General features: G+C 44.4%; 1 protein-coding gene across 2 annotated transcripts in view; it reads right to left on the bottom strand.

The window, feature by feature from the left end:
* Positions 1–25,482, bottom strand: part of FAM171B (family with sequence similarity 171 member B) — a 253,681-nt gene that overhangs the window by 182,256 nt on the left and 45,943 nt on the right. The window contains exons 2-9 of one of the 2 annotated variants that reach the window (XM_089779789.1): positions 24,984–25,217; positions 21,512–21,604; positions 17,637–17,795; positions 15,054–15,224; positions 11,442–11,558; positions 9,353–9,476; positions 5,106–8,989; positions 4,849–5,063 (exon numbers count right to left, since the gene is read on the bottom strand). In XM_089779789.1, the coding sequence (XP_089635915.1) occupies positions 7,657–8,989; positions 9,353–9,476; positions 11,442–11,558; positions 15,054–15,224; positions 17,637–17,795; positions 21,512–21,604; positions 24,984–25,217 (2,231 nt within the window). In that variant the 3' untranslated portion in view covers positions 4,849–5,063; positions 5,106–7,656. Of the gene's footprint in view, positions 1–4,848; positions 5,064–5,105; positions 8,990–9,352; positions 9,477–11,441; positions 11,559–15,053; positions 15,225–17,636; positions 17,796–21,511; positions 21,605–24,983; positions 25,218–25,482 lie in introns of those variants that run through there. The other variant, XM_075933765.2, reaches the window with a different exon arrangement.

Raw genomic sequence — 25,482 nt, 5'->3', positions numbered from 1 at the left:
CAGAGCTTTCGAGGAAGGAGATTCTACTCCAAATACTTCCTGATGTAGAAACGCACAGGAGGATGGAAACCCATACTAAATCTACACAAGCAACGATTCAGAATGGTAACTCTGGCAATTATTGTACCTGCTCTGGATGAAGGGGACTGGTTCGCAGCCCTCAACCTTCAAGATGCATACTTCCATATCGCCATACACCCATCGCACAGACACTATCTCAGATTTGCTATAGGCCACAACCACTACCAGTACAGAGTACTTCAGCTCCCAGAGTATTCTCAAAGGTCCTGGCTGTGATTATAGCCTACTTCCGACAACAGGGCATCACCGTCTTCCCATACTTAGATGACTGTCTCATAAAGGGCCAATCTCAGACAGAAACGGCTAACATGATCACCAGAACCAGGCAGACCTTCAACCGTCTAGGTCTCTTAATAAACAAAAATAGACCCTGCTCCCAACCCAAAGCATAGAATTCATCGGGGCCTGCCTCGACTCGCTTACTGCCAGGGCATATCTGCCCCCAAACTGATTCGCAGCTCTGCGAGACATCATCACTACACTGCAAACTATCCCTACCACCACAGCTCTTACCTGCTTGCAAGCAATGGGACACATGGCGGCTACTACCTACGTAGTACAGCATGCCCGCCTATGTTTCCAAGACTTATAACACCTGCTAGCATTGGTGTACAGGCCTAGTCCCTGCTACCTGCACAAACAGGTGGTACTCCCCAACAAAGTGCAAAATTCACTCACATGGTGGATAATTCCCTCCAACCTTCTAATGGGAGTTCCCTTTCACCAGACCGAACCGTCCAGGCAGATCACCACGGACGCCTCCCTTATTGGATGGGGTGCATATCTACTCCATCACATAGTCCAGGAGAGATGGTCGGCACACGAATCCTCATTGCACATCAATCTCAGAACTCAGGGCTGTGAGGAATGCCTGCAACTATTTCCTTCTGCACACTATCAACCAGACAGTGCACATACTTACCAACAACATGACAACCGTGTTTTACATAAACAGACAGGGGAAACTCACTCTCCGTCTCTGTGTGCTGAAGCCATCCGCCTCTGGAATTGGTGCATCCGACATGGCATCATCCTGAGGGCTTCATACTTACCTGGAATCAACAATGTACAAGCAGATGCCCTGAGTTGGAATTTCAACTCTGACCACGAATGAGAACTCCTGCCATACTCACCTCAGTTTTCCAACAATGGAGAATCCTGATGATAGACCTTTTTTGCAATGGCTGAAAATGCCAAATGCCCCTGTTTTTGCTCGAGAGTCAACCTGGGCAGACGAACCCTCAACGATGCTTTCCTTCTCTGTTGGGACAAACCACTACACTACGCCTTCCTGCCCATCCCACTAATATCCAGAGTGCTACACAAGATCAGACCTGGTTCTCACTCCTACATGCGATGTCCGTAACCAAACCATACCCTCTTCCCTTCAGGCACGACATCCTATCTCAGGACAGAGGCAGGCTGCTTCATCCCCAGCCTCACACACTCCACCTACACGCATGGATCCTTTCTGGTTCCATGGAATGGAAACCCTATCTTCAGACCCCATAAAGGAAGTCCTTCTACAGAGCAGAAGACCATCAACCAGGCCTACCTACCTACAAAAATGGAAAAGATCCTCCACTTGGTGTCACCTTGCCCACGTGGATCCTCAGATGGCACCACTTATTCAGATCCTCGAATACTTACTTCATCTTAAAACCGGGGGTTGATTGAACTCCTCCGTTCAGGTACACCTTGTAGCGATATCAGCTCTACAGGAGATCATAGACGGCTCATCTGTATTCATATACCCCACTATGAGGCAATTTTTGAAACCTTTACCCTCCCGTCAGGACACCCTCACCTACGTGGGATCTGAATCTTGTCCTGGACACTTTCATGAGGCCTCCCTTTGAACCTTTGGCCACTTGCCCACTGCAATTTCTACTGATGAAAGTGCTGTTCCTTACAGCTATCACCTCGGCGAGGAGGGTTAGTGAGATAGGGGCCCTCAAGATGGACCCGTCATATACAGTCTTCGCTAAGCACAAGGTCACGTTATGCCCACACCCAACCTTCTTACCCAAGGTGTGCACAGCCTTCCATATCAATGAACCAATAGTGCTATCAACATTCTTTCCCAAGCCTCATGCATCTCCAAAGGAGGCCATGCTTCACACACTTGGCATATGAAGAGCTTTGGCCTGTCATAAAGACAGGACTCGGGCATTCCGCAAATCTTCCTGATTGTTCATTTCCATTGCACCGCAATCCAAAGGCCTGCCTATAACAATGCAACACATTTCCAAATGGGTTTCATCATGCATAATGCATTGTCATGCACTCCGCAACAAGCCCTTGCCCTCTCCGCCAAGGGCACACACAGCTCATGCAACGGCCACTTCCACAGCCTTCCTCACCAATGTACCACTCAAAGACATCTACAGAGCAGCCACTTGGTCCTCAAATCACACCTTCGCTAAGCACTATGCTATTATACCACAACTAGCTGCTGATTCAGCACTTGTGACGGCAGTGCTATCTACAGCCTCTAAGCCCGTGGTCCCCAACACGGTGCCCGCGGGCGCCATGGCGCCCACGGGGGCATTTGCATGCACCCACCAGGTGCTCGGGGCTGGCCTGGCCCCGGGCACATGGCGCTTGGCGGGGGGAGGGGGAGCGCGGCCCCGGGCGCACGGCGCTTGCAGGGGTGAGGGCGCCGGCCCCGGGCGCGTGGCGCTTGGAGGAGGCCCCCAGGTGCCCGGCGGGCGAACGGCCACGGCCCCTGGCACCCGGCGGGCGAATGGCCACGCCCCCTGGCGCCCGACAACCTGAAAAGGTTGGGGACCACTGCTCTAAGCAGTGACTCAGATTCCCACAATCCTGTTGGATACTGCTTGCCAGTCACCTGACGTAGAGCACCCACGGAGACATCACCCGAAGAAGAAAAAGGGAGTTACTCACCTCATGCAGTGTCCCTGTGGGTGCTCCGTGACCTTCCCTTCCTTCCCTCTATTCGGAATCACTCACTGCTCCAGTGGGGAAGAGGAACTGAAGGGAGGGGGCGAGCCACGCGCACGGGGTGACAGTCAACGGGCAACGCGTGCTCCCCTTGCGTATGCACGGCTCGCAGATGCTGCCAGTAGAAGATTCAGCTCTGAGGCTCCGGGGCATCGCCACACCTGATGTGGAGCACCCATGGGGACACACACCTCGAAGAACAGTCGTTATTGCACAAGGTGAGTAACTCCCTTTTTCTTCAGCCCAAGACGGATCAGCTATCTAACGATCAGCTGAGGGCTAGAAAAACTGACACAGAAGGAAGGAGAGAGGATCGGTAGACTGCCCATCATGCTCTGAGATCCAAATGAAGGGGCATGTCTGTTTCTCTCTGTCCCTGAGGGGACAGGGCAAGAAACCACTGTAAAGTACTTGGCTGCACAAGTTTTCATTGGTCATAGGACTATAAATAAATAACATGAAGATGCCATTCCCTAGAGAGTCTGAAAGGTTTCTCAGCATGTGAGGACAGGGACAGAGCACACAACGTTACAACTGCTAATACAGGTTGGTCCTCCCTGGTCCGGCACCCTAGGGACCTGACTGATCCCAGATGAGGGATTTTGCCGGACCAGGGGAGGTCATTTTTTGACTCCTGCCACTAGCCCTCCTGGGCTGGCCACTGGCCTCCCAGCTGGCTCCCCACCTCCTGCTGGACAGCCCAGCTTGGGGCTCCTTATAGCCGCACACCATGAGCTGGGGCCCCCGGCAACCGCGTGCACCGGGGCTCCCTGGACATTCCCACACACCAGGGTTTCCCAGGCAGCCACATGCACACAGCGCCGGGGCGCTCAGCCCCACTGGGTAGCCACACGCCGGGTATTCCAAATCCGCTAGGCAGCCCTGCTGCCATGTGTTGGGTAGCCTGGCCATCAGCTCCCTGTGGGCAGCCCACTGCTCTGCTGGTTCTGAAGGGATCCTGACTGTTGGCCCTACACCAGGATTCTCTGGTCTTGCAACACCCATGCCGGACCATGGATGTTACTGGACCAGAGAATTCCAGGTAAAAGAGTTTCAACCTGTAAATACTTAATCAGTACATGCCAGCAAATCAAGAGAAAAAGAGCAACAAAACCAGCACTACTAGTAGCACGTGGCAGACTGTGAAACAAAGGTGGCTGCAGTAAGGCCACTATGGCAGACTTATTACTGCAATTATCACCAAACCAATGGCTGATGGGAATAGTCTCAACACTGACACCGGACAAGAATTGGGACAGGTAAAAGCAAGAGAATCCCAACAGATACCAACGAACATTTAGATGTTACAGAGAAGATATTGCCTGAGATGCTGTCTTAGGATCTAAGGGTATGTCTACACTACCCCGCTAGTTCGAACTAGGAGGGTAATGTATGCATACCGCACTTGCTAATGAAGCCCGGGATTTGAATTTCCCGGGCTTCATTAGCATAAGCGGGGAGCCGCCATTTTTAAATCCCCGCTGCTTCGAACCCCGTGCAGCGCGGCTACACGGGGCTCGAACTAGGTAGTTCGGACTAGGGTCCTATTCCGAACTACCGGTACACCTCGTTTCACGAGGAGTAACGGTAGTTCGGAATAGGAACCTAGTCCGAACTACCTAGTCCAGCCCCGTGTAGCCGCGCTGCACGGGGTTCGAAGCAGCGGGGATTTAAAAATGGCGGCTCCCCGCTTATGCTAATGAAGCCCGGGAAATTCAAATCCCGGGCTTCATTAGCAAGTGCGGTATGCATACATTACCCTCCTAGTTCGAACTAGGAGGGTAGTGTAGACATACCCTAAGGTGTAAAGACATGAGCTTTGTGAATGTTTGCAGTGCTGTTGCAGCTGCAGATCACCTTCCAGAGAAGACCCTGGAAGCTTAAATTCATAACTCCGCTAGACACTAAAAACCATGGTTTTAAGTAAAGACACTAGATGTATGGCTTATTACAGTTATCTGTAACCTATTAACCTCTCCCTATACCCTTTATTTTGGAATGTTCACTGGCTATTTCACCTTTAATGATCCCTTAGGATATGAGTTAACTATTTATTTCACCTTTAATGATCCCTTAGGATATGAGTTAACTATTTATGTTAAACACCTGCTCCACCTTGATTTAGCTGTGACCTGTTGAATGTTTCCCAGACCAGAAGTGCTCTGTGTAAGCTCAAAAAGTTGTCTCTGTCACTAACAAAGTTGATCCACTAAAAGACATTACCGCGCCCATCTTCCCTTAATCTACTTCATTTACACAGATAATGTGTCTTTTAAAAAAAATATACAGCATATCCATTGATCAAATATCCTGGGATCAACATGGCAAAAGCACCACTGCACACAACATGTACTGCCTTGAAATGTATAAAGGGCACTAAAGGAACAACCATATGAGCCAGCATATGATCTCATGAAGTCTAAACATAGATAAATTATATATATAAATTATATATAAAATTGATCCATGTCACTGCTGGAAGCCAAAAGCTAGTCAAATTTTTTGTGGTCTGTTACCCTAACAAACCAAATCTGAGGGTAGGAGCTGAAATGCACAACTGGCATACGTCCTTTAAAGGGTCACTTTGTATTGCCATATCTATAGGGTCAGATTCTGGCTGATGAGCTGAAACAGCACCAGGTTTTGCGGATAGGGGTACAAGAGTGCAACCCTTTACTCTGCTGTGGGTGGGAGCGACAGCCCATCAAGGTAGATTCACCAACCAATGCAGTGCATAGCCCAGGCAGTTTCTACTAGCATTGTTTCTGCAGAGTCCTAGACTTAAAACTAAGCCTCTTAATGGATGTACACATTGTTGGGGGAGTGAATCCCATATCTGGTGCAGAATGTCCCCTTGCAGGAACAGCAGGATGCCAAACTGAATGGCTCTGAGCTTACATTAATCAAGCCATTACTTTACTCTGTCCTGACACTCCCATTAATTAGCCACATACAGGCTAAGTCTGATACATCAACCCTTTTCTCCACAGAATGGATTTATTCACAAAAATTGCAAAGTGGAATCTGCAAAGTAACATTCATCAGTATCAAACTGCTGTAGATGCACAAAGTGACATGTGGAGGCATATTCTCAGTATTAACTGTTACCTGACAACTGTCATGAGGGATTTTTAGCTGTTCTGTTACTGAGTATGTTAAGAACATTGCCCTGTTCATATAGTTTGCAATTTGGTTTGCAAATTCTTCTAGTAAAAGAAAGAATGATACAAATGCCCAACAGACATAGGTGTTCACAGAGTGTGATATTAGTGTTTCCTGCAGCCCAAGTCCAAAGTGTGTATATATATTTTGGTTCTTATTTACTATAGAGACATTATACAATTTTTTTAAAAAAAGATATTTTCTACTATAACAATTTTAAAGTCATCCTTTATAAACAAATTGCCAAAGCCAAAATGCTGACTTGTTTCTTCAGAGAAACATTTTAAAGATCACAGGAAACATTCTATTTCATGGGAAGCACATTATAAAGTGTGTGTATCTATTTTTCTGTTAGCCAAAGCTAAATCTTATCACTTTGACAAAAGGACCATTTAAAAAAAAAACCACCAAATTTTTTATAGACATTTCCTTCCTCTATACATATGTTAGTTACATTTCATGCATTCACAACTTTTGGTAGCTTTTTAACTTAATAAAAACTCATTGGTTCTCTCTGTTGTATTGTTGACAAGTTAATAGCGCAACTTCTATCTGCTCAAAAGTCTAAATAATAAGCAATCAAGTATTCTAAAGCCTGTTTTAACACCTCTGTGCTGCATGGCCTACCAACAAAAGTAGATAAAACTGGCAAGAAAGGAGATACAATAACCAATATGATGAAATTTACTATTTGTTTTTACAAACTTTTAAAAATGAATGAACATAACAATATGGAGAACTCCTAAAAGTACCTTTTCTGCAAAAGACACCATTTGCCCAGGTTTACAAAGGTATTTTCATTAGACATCATGGGTCAAACTTTATTCTAAATATACCCAAGTGAATCAAGAATAACTCAATAGACTATGATAGAGAGCCAAATTTGACTCAATATGCATTAACACACAAAAAGGAAAATTTTTGCAGATTTTTAATAAGTGTCTAGAGTACATATCAAATCCCTGATTATTTTCAAGACCACACCGAGACTAATGTAGTGAAATTTTATACAAAAGTAGTCATTACTAGGGTCAGGGCATCAGCAAAAGTTGTGTTTAAATGCTACACAATAGCCCACTTATCACTCCAGTTAGTGACAACATTTTGGAAATATTTCAAACATTCCTACCCAGTGCTGTGCCTACAAAAAATAAAATACTTTTTTCCAGGGTGCCTAAATGCCTAACTGGGCATCCCCAGAGGTGTAGCCCAAGAACAAAAAACATTAACCATAGTAGCATTTCTCAGTGACAAATTCACATTTTATATCCAATGTTCAGTTGAAATCATAATCCTTAGTCCGCACATTAAGAAATGTAACTTTACCTGATACTAGAAAACTATTTGACTGCTCCTTATAAATCCAACATTGCAAATTTATAACAAGAAGCAAAGAGGAAAGAGTGCACAAACTGCTAGAAAAAGCAAGAACACTAAACACACTGTGTTTTAATTTATAGGGATAAGTGGTCTCTCCTCTCTCTTTTTCCAGATATTGGTTTGACTACCTTTTTTAGTCATAGGTGGTTTACCTCTTTTTTTAGCTGGAGAAGTACTGCACTCATGACCTCTTGATGTGGATTCTTTTCGTTGTGGTTCTTCAGTGTGCTGTTCTATGTCCGGCCCACTTCCTCCATCCAGTAGGTGTCTCACAGACTGATCATCAGGGCTGCAAACAGTGGTCCCACTTTCGCTGCTACTCAGATCCAAATCTTCCAAATAAAGAATCTTGGAATGATGCATGCTTTTAATGAAAGTTTTCTCTCGCTCTAGTTTTCGACTGGGATGATGCTCATTCATGTCCACCCCAGAATCCAGGCTGGTATCGTTACTTTCAGTTTTTCTGCCCTTTTTCAAATCTATAAAAGAGTGCCTCACCTGAGCTACTGGCTTTCCATCTAATGACACGAACCATGCTCTGGGGTGGGGAGATGGTTTTCCTTTAGAAAGCTCCAATAATGTTTGCTCAGAAATACCTTGAAGTTCAGATGAAAATGGTGTCATAACTGCTTCATTCAGCGTTCCAGGGACAGAGACAGATTCCAGCAAATTATTGGTATACCGACCCCAGTTTGAAGTTTGTGAGGATAAGCCCTGTTGACCATCTAATGTGGCTTTCTCATCTCTGCAAGTGGGGGGCTGTAGAGGAGAGTGCATTGGCATTTTTGGTAGCGTCTGTGTATAGCTGTCTCGATTCATGGGCTCCATCATTGGGCTGTAGACTATCTGCCCTTTTCTTGGCAAAGTAGCTGACTTAGCAGAATGTAACTGCTCTGGAGAGTGGAAAAGATCAGAGGTTTGAAGGACAGCAATAGGCTGACCGTAAAGATGCATTAGTTGTTCTGGGATATGGGAAAGCCCATACATCTCTTTGTTCACCGCAAGATACCTGTTTTGATCCTGAATGTCCCTGGGAGATTGGGAAACACTGCTGTTAAAGTGCTTTGGCTGCTGAAATTGTCTGACTCCAACATTGGGCTCCAAGGACTGGGTTGAATTTCTTGAATGACCACTCTGACTTGATGATTGATACGAAACATTTTCTGTATAGATTTTAAAATTGTCCCAGGCTTTTTTGTCCTCTGTTTCCAGAGAAGTCTTTCTATGAGGGCTGTAAGAGGAAACCTTGGGCATGTATAATTGTGATTTATCCTCTAGCTTTATTGACCCCTTCATAGCACTGATGTGATTTATGTGGGTTGTTGATGTTGTCTGGTCCTTTTTTAAGACTTCCAGTTTAGTTGTATTTTTTTCCCTCTTATGTGATTGACCACATTTATCTCTATGCAAAAAAAAAAAAAGGGAGGGGGAGAATTGTAGGACATATGATTCAAAATACTAGTGATGAGCACAGTATTTGCACTGAGCATAAGCTTTCACTTAAGACTTTAAAGACTAAAGTTATGATGTACAATTTGAAGTACAAACTTAAACCTGTTAAAAAACCACTGACATCATTTAATGTGATTACACTGCTTATTAATATACTCTACATATATAAATTAGTTAAGTTTGAAAAAGACATTGAACATATGAGCTACCTAGATATTACTAAGAAAACAATTATTTTGTCTCAAATGAGCCCCATTAGTTAATTTTAAACTCCATTCATACTAAGCATATTATAGCTTTTCTCTTTCCTCACCTGCAGTAACAGAGAAGAACAGTGACGAATCCAACGATAATGACTACAGTACCTCCAAGAATGGCTGTAAGGAACACTGTGTGATAGGCTGTTATGTCCTTGGAAACCGCACTAATAATAGAGTCTAGATTTTTCAAACACAAAACCAAACAAAAATTAGATGGCAAGAACTAAGAATTGTGTTTTTGGTGCAAAACTACATTTGATAAATTGCACTAGAGTTTTCTAGTCCAGTTCTGCTCCCTTGCACTATCCTGCTGCTATTGGTCATTTTAGCCAATATGGAAATGTGGGAACCAACACCAATATCAAATCACACATCAGGGGCTGATGTCACAAACACTGGCATATTGCCTTTGCATTTGCTCAATTCTAGCCAAGTGGTGTTAATGCTGTATGTCCAAATTTATTTCAAAATTCTAGTTCCTGACTGTTGTTCAGAGCTGCTGTCACACCAAGTCAATTTAAATTCTAAAATTCTGAAATCATTATCAAATCCCTTTCAAAAGCAATAACCACTGGGGCTTATCAATCTAATACCATCTTCCTCTCTCACATGATTCTGGAGCAGGGTTGGCTCTTCCCCCCCCCCTTCAAGTGCGGCTTGTGAAGCCGCCCCTGCACCCCCAGAAATGGTCCCCATCCCTTGGCTCCCTGTCTGGTATGGCGATTCAAAATGGTGTCGCCAAGATGGCAGCGGCCGACAGCCATTCTTTAAAGGGGCAGCGTCCTTTTCTTTTTCCCACTCAACAACTCTGGGGGGCTGCTAGGGAGCTCTTCCTTTTTTTCCCTCTCAACAAAAATTGCTCAAAAAAAAAAACCCTCTGGTGCGGCTCTTCACATTTTTTCCACCGCTGTTTCGGCTCTCTTCGTTTAGTGGGTTGGACTCCCCTGTTGTAGAGGGAAAAGCAGGCAAATGGCTCCAACTGCTTTTCAGTTCATTATGCTGATACTTCTCTAGAGTATGCCAAGAAGATGGCAATAATATATGCAACACCTAACAGGATTTGCCTGCCTCTCCCACCAAAAATGTATCTGACAAGAGGTCTAAACATGAGGAAGATGAAGGAGAACAGTCTGTTCCGAGGTACCAGTTGATCCAGAATAATACTTTCCCCACCTTTATTGGAAAGAATTCCACAACCAATATTTCCTCTTTCAGGGTGATGCTGGGCTGTGTTCCCTGCAATCCCCAAGTCAGCTGTAAAACTAGCAGTGAAAGGACACGAGTACACACATACATGTTGTAGACAGAAGCAGAGGAACCCTCAGAATTCCATCTGATTAACAATGACTATTAGGGATGTTAGTATATAGACATTTAAATGATTAACTGATAAGCCTAGGTTTGTTGGTTAATCCAAATGACTGCACACAATACCATCCTCCCCCCTTCCCCCGGCTGCCTCTGTATTGCGCGGGAGGCGGTGCCCATGGGGAGCTGGCTTTTAAGATGAATCTCTATGTATGCTGGTTCCCACGGAGTCACTTGCCCCACTACCCTGCTGCCGCCCACAGAAGCAGCAGTGTGGGGGGTAAGCAGGAGCTGGGGTTTGGGAGAGTGGACTTAAAAGCAGCTGCTGCGAAGGGTGGGGAAGAGCAGGCAGGAGCCAATACACATGGGGAACTGGCTTTTAAGCTGCATCCCCAAGTATGCTGGTTCTGAAGAGCCACCTGCCCCCGCCCCCCTTGCTGCCTCCTACAGAGGCAGCAAGTGGGATGCTGGAGCAGCCTCTATCTGTGGAGAGCTTAGGGGTCCCATGGACAGGGCCTGCTGCCACCCTGCGCTGCTGTCTCTGATACTCTGCTTAAAAAGGAAGCAGCACAGTGTGTCAGAGGACTCCCCAGGAGTGCACTGGCTGCTGGCCCTGCCCCTGGGGGCTATTTTAGTAACCACACAACCGTTAAAAATTGCTGCAGCTACAATCAGGTTACTAAAATTCTTTAAATCTAACACCCCTAATGACTGTCACTGGTTGGAAGCCACCTGCATTCCAATTTTTTCTTTAATTTTTCAACATGAAAACACAACTGCATATATATTATTTGTATAATTAATTGATTTTTGCATTTCAATAATATGCAATACCTCTGGTTCCAGGCACTGGAGCTGCTATCCAGTATCCCAAGTGCGGAGCAACATACGTCCATACTAAATGGTCATTTGTATTCTTGACCATTCCCAGCCCACGACTTACCCAAGCACCTAAAAAGAAAACCATTAAATATTTCATGAGACATGCTTATGTTCTATATATGGTTCTACCACTGAAAAGGGTATTACATAAAACAACTCACCAGAAACGCATGGAAAAATCACAAAGGAACAGTTTAAAATCACTCCTGGGACTTTCATCTTACATATGAAGGCCTGGTTGACACACAAACTTGCCCAACTTAACTAAATCGGTTTCCTACACCTGACTTAGATATTTCAGTGTAATTCTGTGAGCAGTGTTATTTTAATTGACTTTAGTTTTACAATATTCCAAAATAAATAATAAAAAGAGAGTCCACACACACGTGCACCAAAACAACAATTTTAATTCATACTGCTTGCTAATTTAGTGCAAGGCCTAAGTTTATTAAGCACAATGAAGAGAACAGTCTAGCAATGAACAAGCAATTGTAATCCATTAGGGTACGTCTACACTTGCTCCCTAGTTCGAATTAGGGATGAAAATGTAGCCTACCGAAATTGCTAATGAAACGGGGATTTAAATATCCCGCGTTTCATTAGCATAGTCTTGCCCGTGCACTAGTCCACTCACTAGCTGATTCGAACCAGGAAGTGCGCTCCAGGATGCATTAGTTCAAATCAAACCCCTTGGTTCAAAAAATGAGGAGTAACGTTAGTTCGAACCAAGGGGTTTGATTCGAACTAACACGTCCCAGAGCGCACGTCCTGGTTCAAATTAGCTGGCAAGCTGAATAGCGCTTGGGCAAGATTATGCTAATGAAGTGCGGGATATTTAAATCCCCACGTCATTAGCAATTTCGGTCGGCTACACGTGCATCCCTAGTTCGAACTAGGGAGCAAGTGTAGACATACCCTTAGATTGCAACGAGGTCAACAATACCTGCCTTGAACATTTTTTTTCTATTTAAATTGTCTAAAGTTGAAACAGCTCAGTTAGCCCAAGGAAGACTTATTGTTATAACGCAGACCCCACACCATCTGTTTCAACAGGTTTCGGAGCATGTCAAGCTTCTGCAACGCAGGGTACTGCACTTCCATGCTGCAGAAGCGATAGCAAAGAAATGTCTTTAGAAACTGGGGACACGTTTATTGTGAAATTCTAAAAGTGGAAAAACCCATATGAGAATGGAGTGAAGCAGAATGGAGTGAAGCGGAATGGACTGCCTCTTGGTGGGAGGAGCCAGGCCAGCTTTGCACCCTATGCCAGAAGTAAAGGGCAAGACAGGAATTACAAGAAGCACGTCTTCCAGCTCAATTGGGCTGGAAGCAGAGAAGGCAGCACCCTGCCCTGGGAAGACACCGACTGTTGGTGACTGTTTACTCAAAGGACCCTGTGGACTCTCAGGCAACAGAGCCTTACCAAGAGACATTGGTAGGAAGTAGCACAGGGAAACCAAACGTTACTCCAGTTGTCCTACTGGGAGATGAGTCTGTGTGTTTCAGTGATTTTCCTGCTGACCCAGACCACCTGCCACTGGTCTGTGACCTGCTACAGTGTGTATGGAGGGGAGTGCCCGGGAGCCCCTACTGTGCTGTGTTTGGGGCTTGCACCAGCCAGAAGGCTGGGAGCCCTAGACTGTGAATTGCTAGGAGGCACAGGCTAAAGACTGCTTGTTACTGTGCTCCACCAAATGGGCCTGGGCTGTAGACTGCCAATTTTCACTTGCCCAGCCAGCAAGTGTTAATTCCCAGTGGTTTGACTGTTCAAGATAGTGAGGCAGTGTGGCCTCTCTTGGAATCTGAAAGGGAGGTACAGCCACAGGGCCACTACAAAGAACCATTTTATAAGGTACAAAATGATGAAGTAAGGCAATAAATGAGAAGACAGCACAATTCATCCCACTCGGAGACATCCACTATATATATTTTTTGTTAGTCTCCAAGGTGCTAAAGGTCTACTCGTTATTTTTCTGAGACATCCAGAGCCGCGTACAATGTGAAGGAAAGAAGATGGTAACAATGGTTATATAAACCCATAGGTACAGAACAAGGAAATTATTTCATGTTTTAGAGGTAATTTTATGAGAAGTACAACTTAAATTCCTGTGAGAATTAATCTCTGTAAAAGTCCTACCTGAAGTGAATAAAAATTACTGATGCAAAGCAGGGTTGGGGAACCTCAGGCCTGGGGTGACCCCTGGCTTACCTAGATCTGGCCCCCAAGGCTCAGGGCTTCCCCTCCCAGCATTGGGGAGACCAAGCTGGCACTCCAGGCCCCCACCCCCGCTGCCTGCCCACAGGGAGGAGCATACAGAATCTATTAGCCTGGGTCCCCCAAGCCTTTGGTGTGTGAAAGGAATGTAGGGAGTGTCTTTCTTCTTCTCAGTCAAGAGCCATGTCAGTGAGGGTCCCCCCCCCCAAATCTGTGCGTGTCTCACAAATGATTTTTCGATGGATTAGCAGCCTCCGACCTAGAAAAGGTTCCTCACTCCTGATGCAAAGTAATATAAAGATCTGTAATCACCTTTTTCAAAATTAGAGTTAACATTCTTTAATTTTTTTACTTTCTACTCTACATGGACTGAGAAAAACATAGGGATATTGATATTTTAATTGCCCTTTAAACAGTGATGTAATTTTCAGTTAGAACAACTACATATTGAGAACACAAGAGTACTTTAAGTATTATTGATGCAAATACTTCAATAAGTCAGAAAAAGGATTAGCTCTATATGAATTAGAATATTATCTGCAACTATGGTAGCTGGGATATATAATTACATAGGTTTGTACTTCACAAAACTGGATTGCCAATTAGAGTAAGGACACCCTGCCATTATAGTATTGAAAGATGAGCTCCATTATGAAGGTCATTGCCTTTCTCTGATGCATCTAAGATGGTCAACATGACCACTGGTATATTTCAATTAGTCGTTACTGTAAATATTTGACATGGAGACATCTGTATATTGGATTAAAGCAAAAGAAAAGTCTATATTTAATTCTATTATTTCTACTTTATATAAAATTTTACTTTCTGAACTGCGTACAATAATCATAAAATAATAACAACAGTAATAAAACACTAAATACTAAAGCTATGTCAGTCCCAGTGTTAACATTCCATTTCAAGTGAACTTTAGGGGTATGACTTTCTAGCACAATATATTCAAATAATTCTTAACTTTTGAATGTCTGTGAAATTATCAGATACAACATTATCTTGTCCCAAATATTTATGGTATTTATTTAATCCTTAAAACTGTTTAATATAACCCGTTTACATATATTTAGCTCTTGGCTGACTTTCTTCAAAGCAGGGGGAGCCATTAAAAAAAACAAAAACAAAAATGCAATGTAACATTTATAACCAGGAAAATCTATAAAATATCTATGACCCTACTTAAATAAATAAAGCAAAGTAAAACTGATAAGTTTTAGTGCTATCTATTATTCTATACATGCACTGATATTCAAATACTTTACATCACATGAATACCATATATTGTAGTGCATGATACACAGCATTAAGTGGGATTCTAAAGTAAATAGCAGACATACCAGTTTTCATATCAAACGTCCATGCAGGTATAGCATCTCCTGATTTTACCCTACTCGTTGGTAGAAGAGGCAACGTAATATGAACTGGACCAGTCACTTTCAATTCTTTCCCAGCTGAAAGGAGGTTTACACATATTGCAGCAAGAGGGGTCAATTCAATGCTTTTAAAACCTAATCAACATAAGGAATAATTTGTCCATAAATACTATGCACACTAGAACGTGTTTACAATTTTTTAAAAAATAGCTCTTCATTTGTAACTGAAGGCAAGCCATCATGAGAATATCTGATCTGTGCCACTAGATGTCAATATAACTTGAGAAAATTCAAGTCTCGCTTTTTAATAATTGGTTAACAGCATTTCCTATTTAAAGACTGTAAAAAATAAATACATCTTTTAAACAGAGTTCATTCAACAGCATTCACAAAATACAAATATTGCAAGACCAGGTCAAAGGATTTGTGAATCCACACAAAGTAAGGGGATTCTGATACAGATTAATCAAACGGAAGCTCCAGCATTTGTGATATATTTGTGTGTCTTTTCCAGTGTTCAAATAGCTCTGTTCATTCAATTTACTGAAGGGATTAATTTGCTAATTTAGAAGTTTCTGTAGAGTTAACACGAGATATAGTACTTATGGCTTGTCAACGAATGTGTTTGCAGCAGGGCTCTATTGTATGGACTGTAAGTTTGTCTCCCTTCATTCTTCCTGCACTAATTTGCAGTGACACACATGCTATGTGGTGCAAATACTTCAAAATTCACAGAATGACAGGTTACTGAAGAAAGAAACAGAATTATTAAGTAGTAGAATGATATTAGAGCTTTGCACACTGTTAGAAACTAGCTGCAAGACAACTGTCAGTGTATAAAATATCAGCTTCTACCTGCTATAAGATAAGTGCCTATTCCCTCAGGACTATATGAATAATTTAAAAAGACATCAGACGGAATTTAAAGAAAGAACACTGCTTATCTCTGATACTACAGATTCAAAGGCTATATTATAAACCATTTAAAAAAAATCTTTAACTGTCCAGATAAATATGGTACTGGTATTTGTGAGAATTTTGATTACGTGCAAATTAAACAAACTAGAATATGAGCTCAGTTAAGGTAGCTACAAGCCACATAAGTGCCACCATCTAAGTCACATTAACAAAACCATAAAACTGCAGTGAATTTTTACGAATCTTGCTATATAATGGGGATTGGAAACAGGAGGAAAACATTTAAATAAGATGGAATAAAGATTACAGCATTGTGATCTCCTGGATACCAACATAACTACACGGATCAGAAAGTAAGAATAAATAAATATTAGTAAGGCAGTTGGTGGCTTATTTAAGAGCACCTTTAAAAGATGCAGCAGTGCAGATGTACTATTAAGTACCACCCCTACTCACCCACGAAACAACTTAGAAGTGTTTCAGAATTAATTTTTTATTGGCTGAAACAGGTGTGCAGAAAATATTTAAATTCTACAGTAGCTCTCCATATATTTAAAGTGCCTGTTTGGTATTACCAGGCTTACATGGTATTAATGGCAAATTAATCAATAATTGTGTAAGTCAAATTATACTTCTGTGTTACCTTTTATACTGGGTGGGGCAAAGTGCCAACTAGATAAGGGTATGTCTACACTACCCCCCTAGTTCGAACTAGCGGGGTAATGTATGCATACCGAACTTGCTAATGAAGCCCGGGATTTGAATTTCCCGGGCTTCATTAGCATAAAGCCGGCGCCGCCATTTTTAAAAGCCGGCTAGTGCGAACCCCGTGCCGCGCGGCTACACGCGGCACGGACTAGATAGTTCAGATTAGGCTTCCTAATCCGAACACCTCGTTCCACGAGGCGCACAGATAGTTCGGATTAGGCTTCCTAATCCGAACTATCTAGTCCGTGCCGCGTGTAGCTACGCGGCACAGGGTTCGCACTAGCCGGCTTTTAAAAATGGCAGCGCCGGCTTTATGCTAATGAAGCCCGGGAAATTCAAATCCCGGGCTTCATTAGCAAGTTCGGTATGCATACATTACCCCCCTAGTTCGAACTAGGGGGGTAGTGTAGACATACCCTAATAGAGCTAACATGAAAAATACAGACAGAACTTCAGCTGTATTCCAAGGGATACAGCTGAAGTAAAGTTCCCTTGGTTTCAATGAAGCTACCCCACTTTACAGTACTTGAGGATCTGGCCATACAGTTCTAAATGCATTCTGGAAATAATGAAGAAATAAAACGTACGGAAGTTGAAAATGTTCTGCATGGTGCAGGATCAGACCCTTCTCAGGTTGTACTTTGGGGTTATATACCATGCGTGGCACTCCCAGATAGCAGCACGTGGCCCTCTGTATGACCATGTATGCCTGAGATATAAAGTGACATGAATTGCTCCTCTAAAATATAACATGTATTAGTTCAATCCAGCTCTTGTGGAAGTCAAAAAGAGTTTTGCTATTGAGAGAAACAGGAGTAGCATCAGGCTCTTATAACCACAGAATGTGTATTTACATAAAGCACAAACTTACTTGTGTTACGTTTGAAAAGTGCAGATTCTAAAATAACAAATTTAATATACCTGATTTATTTAGAAGAATTCCTGTTGTATAAAGAAAATTGTCCACTTTCAAAAACTGCTGCGGCACTGTCAAATAGGCAGTCACATTTGTAATATGGTGGTTTATAGGAAGTTTAACTAAAATTTTGGGAAACTGAACACTCGGTTGAGATTTGGCATCTGAAAAAAGAGCAATATTTTAAGTTAGCATTTGTTCAATCAAACGTAATGCTTTCATTAATCAAACTGTCCAGAAACCGTCTATACAAGACACTGGTTGCAACAGTCTAGTTTTAAGCCAGTACATGCCGCTAGCATATATACATCATCATCTGAAAACAGAACAATTTCTTGCTCCCGTACCTAATTCTTGGCTTCTGCAAACATTCTCTGCTACAGCAAATCTTCTCCAGCTTCAATCTTCCCTGAGGCGGATACACTTCAAATAACTATCTTAGATAACCATATTGAAGATTACCATGCCTTTCAACACAGTGCAACAGTGCACATGCCCACCAGTGCAAGGAGCTCCTCTGAGGGTTCAAGGAGCTTGCGAACAGGTGATTGCTAACAGGGAGTTTTGAGAGGGAGTTTGGAAGGGGAGAGGGAAGGGCGGGAGGTCTCTTGCCTTTCTTTTTAAATCCCTTCTCCAGGACAGCAGCGATGGTTGATGATGGGTCTGCTGTTGTTACGTGCACGGCGTGTGCCATGTTTGTCTTCCTCCCGGAAGAAAGAACGGATTTCATCTGCACGAAGTGCAAGCTGGTCGAGATTTTGGAAGAAAAAATTAGAGGACTGGAGGCCCAAGTGTCGACCTTACGCTTGATCAGAGAGGATGAAGACTTCCTCGATAGAAGGCAGCAATTGATCCTCCAAGCACGGCAGGCAGAGGAGCCAGTGAGGGCAGTACGTGACCAAGAAGAGAACTGGCAGCATGTAACTTCTAGAAGGGGAAAAAGGCCAGCACGGGATTCCCCCGATGCTATAGAGGTAAGCAATCGCTTTCAAGCTCTCTCCACAGGCTCTGCAGTGCTGAAAGCTCTGGAAGGGACCTCACAAGGTAGAAACCAGAAGAGAGCACCATCTACTGAAAGGCATGGGATGCGTAGTCCTAGGGATGGGGGTTCCACGGCCACCACCCCCAAAAGGAAACGACGGGTGGTGGTGGTCGGGGACTCCCTCCTAAGAGGGACTGAGCCATCCCTCTGCCGTCCGAACCTGGAATCTCGAGAGGTGTGCTGCTTACCGGGAGCTCGCATTCGGGATGTCACTGAGAGGCTTAGCAAGCTGATCAAACCTTCAGATCGCTACCCCTTCCTGCTTCTCCATGTAGGAACTAATGATATGGCCAAGAATGACCTTGAGCGGGTTGCTGCGGATTATATAGCGCTGGGAAGAAGGATCCAAGAATTCGGAGCGCAAGTGGTGTTCTCGTCCATCCTCCCAGTTGAAGGGAAAGGACTGGGCAGGGATCGTCAAATTGAGGACGTAAATGCGTGGTTGTGCAGGTGGTGTCGCAGAGAGGGCTTTGGTTTCTTCGACCATGGGACTCTGTTCCGGGCGCAAGGATTGTTAGGAAGAGATGGGATCCACCTAACGAAGAGAGGAAGGAGCATCTTCGCGGGCAGGCTTGCAAACCTAGTGAGGAGGGCTTTAAACTAGGTTCGTCGGGGGACGGTGACCAAAACCCTGAGGGGAGTGGGAAAGTCGGATACCGGGAAGAAATGCATAGAGCAAGGAGCGAGAAAGGAGGACCCCAGTTTCGAATGGACAAGATAGTGCAATCAACTGGTTACCTGAAGTGTTTGTACACTAATGCGAGAAGCCTGGGCAACAAACAGGAAGAACTGGAGTCCCTGGCCCGGACCAAGAAATATGATTTAATTGGGATAACAGAGACTTGGTGGGATGACTCGCATGACTGGAGCGCTGTCATGGAAGGGTATAGATTGTTCAGGAAGAATAGGCAGGGGAGAAAAGGAGGAGGAGTTGCACTATATGTAAGAGAGCACCATGATTGCTCTGAACTCCAGTATAAAGAGGGAGAAAAACTTGTTGAAAGTCTATGGGTCAGGTTTAAAGGAGCAAACAGCAGTGATGTTGTGGTTGGTATCTGCTACAGGCCACCGAACCAGGTGGATGAGGTAGATGAGGCTTTCTTCGGACAACTGAGCGAAGCTTCCAGATCGCAGGCCCTGGTTCTCATGGGGGACTTTAATCACCCTGACATCTGTTGGGAAACCAATACGGCAGTACACAGGCAATCCAGGAAGTTTTTGGAGAATGTTGGGGATAACTTCTCGGTACAAGTGCTGAAGGATCTGACCAGGGGCCGTGCGCAACTTGACCTTCTCCTCACAAACAGGGAGGAACTAATAGGGGACGTAGAGGTGGGTGACAATCTGGGAAGCAGTGATCATGAGATGGTAGATTTCAGGATCCTGACCAAAGGAAGGAAAGAGAGTAGTAAAATACACACCTTGGACTTCAAAAAAGCAGATTTTGACTCCCTCAGAGATCTGATGGAAAGAGTGAGGGGGGATTTGATAGCAGCCTTCAACTTCCTGAAGGGAGGTTCCAAAGAGGATGGAGAGAGACTGTTCTCAGTAGTGACAGATGGCAGAACAAGGAGCAATGGTCTCAAGTTGTGGTGGGAGAGGTCCAGATTGGATATTAGGAAAATCTATTTTACTAGAAGGGTAGTGAAGCATTGGAATGGGTTACCTAGGGAAGTAGTGGAGTCTCCATCCCTAGAGGTATTTAAGTCTCGGCTTGACAAAGCCCTGGCCGGGTTGATTTAGATGGGATTGGTCCTGCCTAGAGCGGGGGGCTGGACTTGACGACCTTCTGGGGTCTCTTCCAGTTCTATGATTCTATGATAAGGGGATGGTTGGATGAAACAACAGGATCTTGGTAACTAATTGACCATTCATTATCAGTTGGAAATAGGTCAATGGAGGGATGATAGGAGTTGCTATAGGAAACTTTCTGGGTGTCTGGCTGGTGAGTCTTGCCCACATGCTCAGGGTTTAGCTGATCGCCATATTTGGGGTCGGGAAGGAATTTTCCTCCAGGGTAGATTGGCAGAGGCCTGGAGGTTTTTCGCCTTCCTCTGTAGCATTGGGCACAGATCACAGCTGAAGGACTCTCTGCATGTTGGGTCCTTCAAAGTATTTGAATGCTTCAATATCTTTGATATAGGTGAGAGGATTATTCTAAGAGGGGTGGTTGAGATTCTGTGGCCTGCACTGTGCAGGAGGTCAGACTAGATGATCATAATGGTCCCTTCTGACCTTAAAGTCTATGAGTCTATGAGTGTTTTTAATAGCATTGGTTCTCCAGAGGATGCGTCTTCCACCCATTAATCTCTCCCTTTCCACCCCCTCATCCCTTTATGCACAGAGTGCAAAATCAGCAGCTTTCTATTCCAACTCTCTTATGATTTGAGATGAGAAGGTCAGAAATAGATAATAAATATAGGGATAATAGCCTAAGGTCCACATGGCTGTAAATAACACTGCCATCAGTGGAAGGCTGGAAGATTTGAAAGGATCTTTGCTTGCTACAATAAACACAGATTCTGGAGGCCAGCTCTTCATCTGGTGTAAATCAGCATAGCCTCAATTCAGTGGATTTGTGTCAATTTATACCAGCTTGGAATTTGGCCAAAAGTCTATTTCTTTTTAGTGCCAGAAAGCCATTTTTTTGCTAAGAGTTGGCTATTTGTGCACAAGGTAAAAAATCATTCATAAATAAACTATTTAGTACAAAGAGAAACAACAGTTGAGGAGGTCACTGACTCCTTCCCTAAGAATTTATTGGAAAAAAAGAGTTATGGTACATAGTTTTATACACAAAAAGCATTTACATCCTATCCCATGTAGTGCAGTACTTACCAGACAGTTTTCCCGTAATTAAAACTGTATCTTCAAACAACCATATATTAGCTTGGCTTTGTGGGAACAGTGAAAGTGTCACAGATGAATATACTGAGGAAAATAAGACATGAATATCTGATTATCTGTGAAACAGATTCTGAAGTTCTGATCAAAGATACAGTTCTGAAAACAAGTGAACAAATGGGCAAAAAGAAAAAAGGCCTGGGAAGACTAAAAAAGGACCTAGCAGTCCTCCTATTCCAGGGATAAATCATACTGGCTAGGCAGTGTGGACTATCAATGTTCAATGGATGGCTTGAATTCCTGGACTACCCATCTTTTTTTTTTTTTTGGAGGGATGGGGGCTAAACAGGCACTTTAAAACACTCCATGATAGAACTATTATTTAAAAACAAAATGTGATCGTTAAAATCAGGCCACTTACGAAGATACACTACTGAAAGCATAACTAATTTGGCAAATGGAAGAGTTCAGAGCAGTAGCATGAAGTCATGACAATATTTCTGACACGTGGTATCTCATAACCCTAACACTTTTGATATCCATAGCTGATCTTTCATTCACTCTGCTAAGAACTAGGGATGTAAGGGTATGTCTACACTACAGAGTTAGTTCGAACTAACTTAGTTCGAATTAGTTAATTCGAACTAAGCTAATTCGAACTAACGCGTCTAGAACTAAAAACTAGTTCGAATTAGCGTTTTGCTAATTCGAACTAGCATGTCCACATTAAGTGGACCCTGAACAGGGCTTAAGGATGGCCGGAAGCAGTGCCGGCAGGGCATCAGAGGAGGACTTAGAGCGTGGAGCTGCTGTCTCAGGCTAGCCGAGGGCTGCGCTTAAAGGGTCCCGACCCCCACCCCGGACAGACAGTTCTCAGGGGTGCCCCGCTTGAAAACCAGTCCTGGCTTGGAGTGCCCTGAGTGCCCACACTGGGCACATCACACCACTCAGCCATCAGCCCGGCTGCACTTGCCGCAAGCTGCCATCTGGGGAGAGGGGGCAATTGGGGGGCTGCAAGAGAGCTTCCACCCCCAGAAGCCTGCAGAGCCAGGCCAGTCCTCCCCATCGGGGGCGCTTACCCCATTCCTCCCTCACCTCCTTCCACTTACCCTTCCCTAGCCCCTTTTCTTGATGTACAAAATAAAGGACAATTGTGTTCAAAAATGGAATCTGTCTTTATTGAACAAAACGGGGGGAGACTGGGAAAAGGAGGTGGGAGAGGGGAAGAGAGAGGCTGGGAGAGGGGAGGGCAACTACAATGATCAGGAGTTGGGAACAGGTCCCATATGAAGAGAGGCTAAAGAGACTGGGACTTCTCAGCTTAGAAAAGAGGAGACGGAGGGGGGACAGGATAGAGGTCTCTAAAAGCAGGAGTTGGGTGGAGAGGGTGCATACAGAAAAGTTCTTCATTAGTTCCCATAAAGAAGGACTAGAGGACACCAAAGGAAAGGAATGGGTATCAGGCTTCAAACTAGTAACAGAAAGTTGTTCTTCACAAAGCAAAGAGTCAACCTGTGGAACTCCTTGCTGCAGGAGGCTGTGAAGGCTACAACTAGAACAGAGTTTAAAGGGAAATGAGATCAAGACATGGAGGTTGGGTCCATGGAGTGGTATTAGCCAGGGGGTAGGAGTGGTGTCCCTACCCAAGGTTTGTGGAAGGCTGGAGAGGGATGGCACGAGACAAATGGCTTGGTCACTGTCTTCGGTCCATCCCCTCCAGGGTCCCTAGGGTTGGCCACTGTCGGCAGACAGGCTACTGGGCTAGATGGACCTTTGGTCTGACCCAGGACGGCCATTGTAAGCTCAGGGCTCAGGGTTGGGGGTCTCAGTGGACCCCCTTGATTTTCATGCATACCTGCTCCTGGGTGGCCAGGCTGGCAGCTCTCCTGCCCAAGCCGGCCACTTTCCTGTGCCTAGTGCGGAGATCGTGGACGAGGTCCACGATGTCCTCACTAGCCCAGGTGGGTACCCGCCTCTTGCGGTCCCGGGCAAGCTCCCGGGAGCCGCCAGCCTGGTCCCGGGAAGAGGGGGAGGGCTGGGGGGCATCGGGTGGCTGGCTCGATCCGTGCCAGGTGCAGGGTCTGCTGGCTGGGTGCTGGCAGGCTTGCACCTGGCATGGGCACCGTAGCCAGCCCTTGCCCCTTTAAGGAGTCCAGGGCCGGGAGGGGGGCATAGAGTTTCCCTGGTGTTGGCCAGAGTGGCCACCAGGGAAACCTGGGGAGGGCTAGCCTCCCACTAGTTTGAATTAAGGGTCTACACAGCTCTTAATTCGAACTAGCTAGTTCGAACTAGGCTTAATCCTCGTAAAATGAGGTTTTCCTAGTTTGAACTAAGCGCTCCGCTAGTTTGAATTAAATTCGAACTAGCGGAGCGCTAGTGTAGCGCCTATGAAAGTTAGTTCGAACTAACGTCCGTTAGTTAGAACTAACTTTGTAGTGTAGACATACCCTCAGGGACTACCCAATAAACTAGTCACTCCCCCCAATCTTGCTGCCTCTGTTTCAAAGGCAGAGGCGCAGCAGGGAACCCAGGGCGAGTGGAGATTCAAGCATTCCCCAATCATGCTGGGTACTCACTGGAGAGGGGACTGCTTGAGTCCCCACTCGACCCGGGTTTCCCCTTGTGCCTCTGCCTTTGAAATGTAGCACCACTTCCTCACTGACTAATTGAGCGGTCGATGGAAATTCCATCAACTACTATTTTATTTCAATTATTTTAGCTGATTTAATTGAAATTTACCATCCCTACTAAGAACTTGGGAAATATATGTGTATGCACATACGCATGCACACACACACACGTGTATATATTATATATATATTTACATGCATTAGAGATGTGAAGGGGTAATGGATTAATCATTACTCAGGAGCTTCCCCCACCTATGGCTCACTGCAAGTTGAGGGCTGTGCTGCTGGGAGTCGGCAGTCTCATTTGGGGGGAGAGGGGAGGACTGCCAGAGTTGGCAGCCTTGCGCAAGCGGGTAGCAGCAGCAGTGGAGGGGAGGGCTCCCCCCTCCACTGCCACTTCTGGCCCTGTGCAAGGCTGCAGACTCCCAACCCATGCAGGCTGGAAGCCAGCAATCTAATGCAGGTTTGGAAGCAGGTGGGCTAGAGCACGGGGACCAATCAAATGGGATTTTGCATCCCTCATATGCATACATGTATGTATATGCTCATACCTTCACTTTCTTCAAATCATATCCCCACTGCAATATAATCTCTCTTTCACAGTGGACAAATATTTTCAACAACAGTTAAAATACTTTTATTTCAGTTTTAAAAATCCATGTTATAATTTTATCAAGGTTAAAGGGTCATCTACCTTTATAGCTGGCATTCGATCATGACCTACTCTGACTTCATTCAGTCATGTTCAGTTCATTACAATTAGATGGATTATCCATGGAAGAAAGAAGTGTCAACTGCATGTAGTGTAATAATAGGATTTTAAAGGGCTTACTTACTTGGCATTCTTCCAGTCTTCCAAGGCAATGGTGTTAGCATATAGCCCTCTTTGTAAGATGCAATAGTTAAACTTAGCCCTAACTTGTAGGGAACTTTTATTAATACCACTCCATTGCTTCCAGTGAGGGTGGAATTTGTCTTTGTGTAGTTTACAAACACTTCTACAATTGCGTGGGGTAGGTATTGATGACTGATGATGTCATTTACTTGAACTTTCAGCGTAAATACAGATCCTATGGGAACAAAAAAGAAAAAAAGGAAACCCATCATGTCTTAGCATAATATATAACTAAGCACCAATATTTTGTCATACTTCACATTACCAGGCTGATGACATGTAAAAATAACCATATTCTGTGGTTTACTGGTTGCCCATTATGCATATATCTCCTTTTCCCACATCCCAAGTTTATGCACTCAAAACAGATTTATCCAACAAGCGCAATGTGATTATTTGACACTACATCACTGCAAAATTATGCTAATAGACTGCTGAGG

The sequence above is a fragment of the Pelodiscus sinensis genome, chromosome 7 (assembly GCF_052426305.1).
Source record: "Pelodiscus sinensis isolate ZL-2025 chromosome 7, ASM5242630v1, whole genome shotgun sequence".
In the NCBI taxonomy this organism is placed as follows: domain Eukaryota; kingdom Metazoa; phylum Chordata; order Testudines; family Trionychidae; genus Pelodiscus; species Pelodiscus sinensis.
This window is presented reverse-complemented; position numbering and strand designations above follow the sequence as displayed.